Source organism: Oncorhynchus gorbuscha, linkage group LG06 (genome assembly GCF_021184085.1).
Source record: "Oncorhynchus gorbuscha isolate QuinsamMale2020 ecotype Even-year linkage group LG06, OgorEven_v1.0, whole genome shotgun sequence".
In the NCBI taxonomy this organism is placed as follows: Eukaryota; Metazoa; Chordata; class Actinopteri; order Salmoniformes; family Salmonidae; genus Oncorhynchus; species Oncorhynchus gorbuscha.
Genome location: NC_060178.1, coordinates 31,754,442 through 31,760,171, shown reverse-complemented (window position 1 = coordinate 31,760,171; position 5,730 = coordinate 31,754,442). Strand labels below are relative to the sequence as shown.

General features: G+C 47.4%; 1 protein-coding gene across 3 annotated transcripts in view; it reads left to right on the top strand.

Moving 5' to 3' along the window:
- Positions 1-5,153, top strand: part of LOC124037096 (protein NDNF-like) — a 12,001-nt gene extending 6,848 nt beyond the window's left edge. For all 3 annotated transcript variants that reach the window (XM_046351739.1, XM_046351741.1, XM_046351738.1), the window contains 3 exons: positions 183-386; positions 824-948; positions 3,029-5,153. In XM_046351739.1, coding sequence (XP_046207695.1) covers positions 187-386; positions 824-948; positions 3,029-4,422 — 1,719 coding nt within the window. In that variant the 5' untranslated portion in view covers positions 183-186 and the 3' untranslated portion in view covers positions 4,423-5,153. The remainder of the gene's footprint in view (positions 1-182; positions 387-823; positions 949-3,028) is intronic.
- The last annotated feature ends 577 nt before the right edge of the window (positions 5,154-5,730 follow it).

Here is a 5,730-nt window from a genome sequence, read left to right as displayed (position 1 = left end):
CGGCAGCGAGTTACTGGTTTCCCTTCCATTCTGATAGACTTAACAGGCACAACTGGAAGTACATTTTCAAGATCCTCTTCCAAGCATTGATTGAAAGATGTCCAATATTCACTACTTTTGCTTTTCTAACGTGAATTCTACTTGTTTCTGACGGTCCTGCATGTCTGATTTATGTGTTGCAGGAGGATGAGGCTGGATTTTGGACCTCAGGGCTGGCCTCTGGCCCTGGCTCTACTGCTGGGGGTTGTAGTGGGCCAGAAGCTGCCCACGCGAGACGAGGGCCTGTTCCAGATGCAGATCAGAGACAAAACCCTGTTCCATGATACCTCCATCATCCCAGACGGAGCCGAGATCAGTGGATACTTGTTCAGGGACACGCCCAAAAGGTAATGAGTTTAGGTCTATGTAAAGACAACCGTCACTATCAACAACCATTACCAACATGTAGGTGTACTGCTCCAAACATGTACATGTACTGTGTGTCTTATCTTACCAAATGCATGAGGCCAGGTTGTGTATCGCTCAAAAACAGTGTCGTAGCCTTCCCCCACTAAATAGCACTGTAGGCTCTGTATGATGACTTATGGCAAATGGATGAATGGGGAATATGGAATGCATTGTAATGTATACTAGGATGAGGAAATGCATTATAGATGAGAAAGAGATGTTCATGTGATTTAGGTCATGTCTGCTGATAGAGGCCCCTGTCATTAGCATTCCATAGAGTGACCATAGACTTAGTGTGTAGAGTGATTTCAGTAGTTAACCCTGCATTCTGTTTGATCCCTGTCATTTACCTGGGCAATACTTCTTGTTTCTGAAGGTACTACTTTGTGGTGGAGGAGGACAACACCCCACTGTCTGTGACGGTGACACCATGTGATGCTCCTCTGGAGTGGAAGCTAACTCTGCAGGAGCTGCCTGAGGAGGCCAGTGGAGAGGGATCAGGTATTTACATAAACATGATTTATAGAACTGATAGCTAATGTAAATTGGGCTATTACACTAATTACATTGTAAAACTTGTGTAATATATGTTTGATGTGCAACAAGTACATAAACAATCATCCCACTAATTTATCAGGATGAACATAAACTAACAGCAACATAAACATTTGATTGATATAGTTTTGAATAAAATGAGAAAGACTTGGTACATTTTGTCGTGGTTGGGCCGCGTTGCTGGTGGGCTTTTTTGGTGTGGTTGTGATATGGTTATTAACTAACTAGTGACACAATGTCTGAACTGACCACACTGAAGTCTGAATTGACCACACCTCTGTAGTCTGTGAAAAGGGCACAGAGCTCTGAGTAGAACAGACTGCCCTTGGCTGGCTGGTTGGTTGGCTGGCAGACAAACACAGTGTATGAGTAAAGAGTTTAGAATGTGATTAAGCCTTCCTCGTTCCTCCCCCATAAACATTTTTATATAGCTAGGTACAATAACCCCCCTTGTCCATTCCTAACGTACACTCCCTTTGTCCTCCAAAGGGAAGACTCTCTCTCTCTCTCTCTCTCTCTCTCTCTCTCTCTCTCTCTCTCTCTCTCTCTTCTCTCTCTCTCTCTCTCTCTCTCTCTCTCTCTCTCTCTCTCTCTCTCTCTCTCTCTCTCTCTCTCTCTCTCTCTCTCTCTCTCTCTCTCTCTCTCTCTCTCTCTCTCTCTCTCTCTCTCTCTCTCTCTCTCTCTCTCTCTCTCTCTCTCTCTCTCTCTCTCTCTCTCTCTCTCTCTCTGTCTCTCTCTCTCTCTCTCTCTCTCTCTCTCTCTCTCTCTCTCTCTCTCTCTCTCTCTCTCTCTCTCTCTCTCTCTCTCTCTCTCTCTCTCTCTCTCTCTCTCGCTCTCTCTCTCTCTCTCTCTCTCTCTCTCTCTCTCTCTCTCTCTCTCTCTCTCTCTCTCTCTCTCTCTCTCTCTCTCTCTCTCTCTCTCTCTCTCTCTCTCTCTCTCTCTCTCTCTCTCTCTCTCTCTCTCTCTCTCTCTCTCTCTCTCTCTCTCTCTCTCTCTCTCTCTCTCTCTCTCTCTCTCTCTCTCTCTCTCTCTCTCTCTCTCTCTCTGTCTCTCGCTCGCTCGCTCGCTCGCTCTTTCTCAACCCTCTCATTCTCACACACTCAGTCACTCTCTCTCCATCTGGACATTGTCTGAGAAACACAAGAAATCAATCAACTCCCTCAAGCCCAGTCCCATTAGAGCACAGACATGGACTGCAGCGGTGGTTTTAGAGTGTGCATAATGTGAGGGTGTGAAAGTACACGTGTATGCACGTGTAGGACTATATGGGTATGCATGTGTCTGTGCCAATGAATAAATGGGCTCCTTGCCTGATACCACCTGCTTTTTTGATGTTCACTCACTGTCCTAATAGATTATACAGTAGAATAGAGACTAAATACTGCAACACAGTTCATCTCCAATATGTGCTACACATGGCAGCTTAACATAGACCGAGCAGCTATTCACATAGGCTGAGTGGAGCACTAGCCGTCAGGATTGCATTAGTTTCCAGTGTAAATACACAAATGCACAACCTCTCTGTCTGTTCCTATGTTTGCTCCTCTCTTTGCTGAATGTCTCGGCCTCGGATCGGATCTTTCAGCATTAATTTAGAACTCCGTTGAGCACACTCTCTGGTTGACAAGCATAATATTATGTTTCCTTGCTCAGCTGAAATAAGGCCTGTGACTGACTCCCTCATAGATAGGCTACAAGGTTCCTCTTTGTAGCATAGCTTCACAAGTTCCCAGGAAGGGCCAAGTGAATACCAGCCTGGGATTTTTTTGGGGATGTTTAGAGTGAAAACATGGTCGCTGGCTCATGAGGGGCTAATCGTCCGTACGGCTCAGAGAGGGCTTCACCATGACCTCATCAGGATCAACACATTAAATGGGTCATTTTTAGCCACCTGTGGAAGTTATTTTACTTCAGAGCCCGATAAAAATTAAATACACATTAGGGGAGGTTAGCAAAAAATATCTCAGGAGGTGATGGGGATGCTGTGATATGAAAGGAACTCATGTTAAGTTTGTGTGTTTTCCAGGTGAGCCAGAGCCCCTGGACCAGCAGAAGCAGCAGCAGGTGACAGTAGATGAGGGCACAGAACTCTTCTCCTACAAGGGAAACGATGTGGAGTCCTACATGGCCACCAGCTCTCCCTCCGGCCTCTATCAGCTGGAGATGCTCTCCACAGAGAAGGACAGCAACTTCAAGGTGTACGCTACCACCACCCCAGCGTCTGACCAGCCCTACCCCGAGCTGCCCTACGATCCCCGGGTGGACATCACCGCGCTGGGCCGGACCACCGTCACCCTGGCCTGGAAGACCACCCCTACAGGCGTTCTGATGGGCCAGCCCGTCCAGTATTGTGTGGTCATCAACAAGGAGCACAATTTCAAGAGCCTGTGTGCTGCCGAGGCTAAGATCAGCGCTGACGATGCCTTCATGGCCGCTCCAAAGCCAGGCCGGGACTTCAGCCCCTTCGACTTTGCTCACTTTGGCTTTGTCCACTCAGACAATAACTTAAACCGAGGTCTCACCAGCAACAAGATCTCCCGCTCCTACACAGCCAAACCCAAGGCCTCTGACATTCAGAAAGTCTGCATCGGCAACAAGAACATCTTCACCGTGTCGGACCTGAAGCCGGACACTCAGTACTACTTTGACGTGTTCGCTGTGAACTCTGCCACCAACACCAGCACCGCCTATGTGGGCACCTTCGCCCGCACCAAAGAGGAGGCTCGGCAGAAGACGGTGGAACTGAAGGATGGCAAAGTGTCCGACGTCTTCATCAAGAGGAAGGGCAGTAAGTTCCTGCGCTTCGCCCCTGTCTCCTCCCACCAGAGGGTCACTCTGTTTGTACATGCCTGTCTGGACTCTGTTCAGGTGCAGGTTAGGCGTGATGGCAAGCTGCTGCTCTCCCAGAATGTGGAGGGTGTACGGCAGTTCCAGCTGCGAGGGAAGCCCAAGGCCAAGTACCTGATCCGTCTGCGAGGCAGCAGGAAAGGAGCGTCCACCCTGAAGGTGCTGGCCACCACAAAACCCAGCAGCAAGCAGCCCTTCCCATCGCTACCCGAGGACACACGCATCAAGGCCTTCGACAAGCTGCGTACCTGCTCCTCTGCTACTGTGGCCTGGCTGGGAACGCAGGACCGCAACAAGTTCTGTGTCTACAAAAAAGAGGTGTCCGAGAGCTACGGCGAGGAGCAGCGGCGACGTGAGCAGAACCAGTGTGCCGGGCCCGAGACGCGCAGGAAGTCAGAGAAGGTCCTCTGCAAGTACTTCCACAGCCCAAACCTGCAGAAGGCCGTTACCACGGAAACCATCACAGGGCTGGAGCCGGGCAAGACCTATCTGCTGGACGTTTATGTTGTGGGCCACAGTGGTCACTCAGTCAAATATCAGAGCAAACTGGTGAAAACGAGGAAGTACTGCTAAAAGACTGCACAGAATAAATCTATTATATATATATATATTAAAAAAGTTTTATTTAACTCTAAGTGATATTCTACTAAGGAGTGTATACAGACTGACCACTCACACAGCTGATGAGCCTGTGGCAGAGACTTAACTGTTTGCAGAGGGAGATATCAACCTGTATATTTATGTTTACATTTCATTGTTGGCATGTTTTTGGGCGATCCATAAGTGAGAGGTGCTCACCTATGGATCGCCTTGTGCTTGGGGTCCCAGAATCTCGTTGCCAACAGGGAGACTTCACAGCTTCAGAGAAGAGACTGTTTCATCTTGTGCATCTCTCTGTCGCTGCATGACTCTTGCGTTCCTCTGTCAAAATGGTTTGTTACTTCAGTTTGAATTTAAGTTGACCTGCAGAGATAAAATAGATAACAGCCGTGTATAGTTCTCTCAGTGCATCATTTACATTTAGGAGAGATTTAAATTATTTTATACTTTGCCTCTTTTGATTGGATTGTTTGTTTTTATTGATCATGATGACTATTACTGTTATGAAGAAATCATTCAAGTTCTATGAGGAAATTGTCATTGTGGAGACATTCCGTTGTGTAACTCAGCCAGTGTGCGCTCTAAGCCTGTCTGTAAATGTGTTCTGTGCTGGAGGTCTGTGTGTTACCACTGTATCGCTGTGTGTGTCACATGTACAGAGTTGTCCTGCCAATATTCATGTACATAAACAGTAAATATAGAACAAGTAATCCCCGTGTCACCCTGGGTGTCATGTTCTTCTGTGGGCTAGTTAACATCACATACTGTCGATATATGGAGGGTGTCAGGCAGCACTGCACCAGTGTATCAGCAGAAAGGAGAATAGGAGTGTTAATAGATTTTACATTAAGTCCACGGACGCATAACATGATCCTTGACATAAATGATTACTGACATAAGAACAATTTCCCATGGACATACAGTACCAGAGTGAATGGGACTGCCAGAGTGAATGGGACTACCAGAGTGAATGGGACTGCCAGAGTGAATGGGACTGCCAGAGTGAATGGGACTACCAGAGTGAATGAGACTGCCAGAGTGAATGGGACTGCCAGAGTGAATGGGACTGCCAGAGTGAATGGGACTGCCAGAGTGAATGGGACTGCCAGAGTGAATGGGACTGCCAGAGTGAATGGGACTGCCAGAGTGAATTATTTGGATGAACGTATTTGAATGTTGGTAAATGTTGTCATATGCCAAGTGTCAAAAGTTGCCAAAAGTACTCTCTACACCAGAACAATGTAGAACTAATGTCACATCAGTGTCTGCGATCGTTTTGTG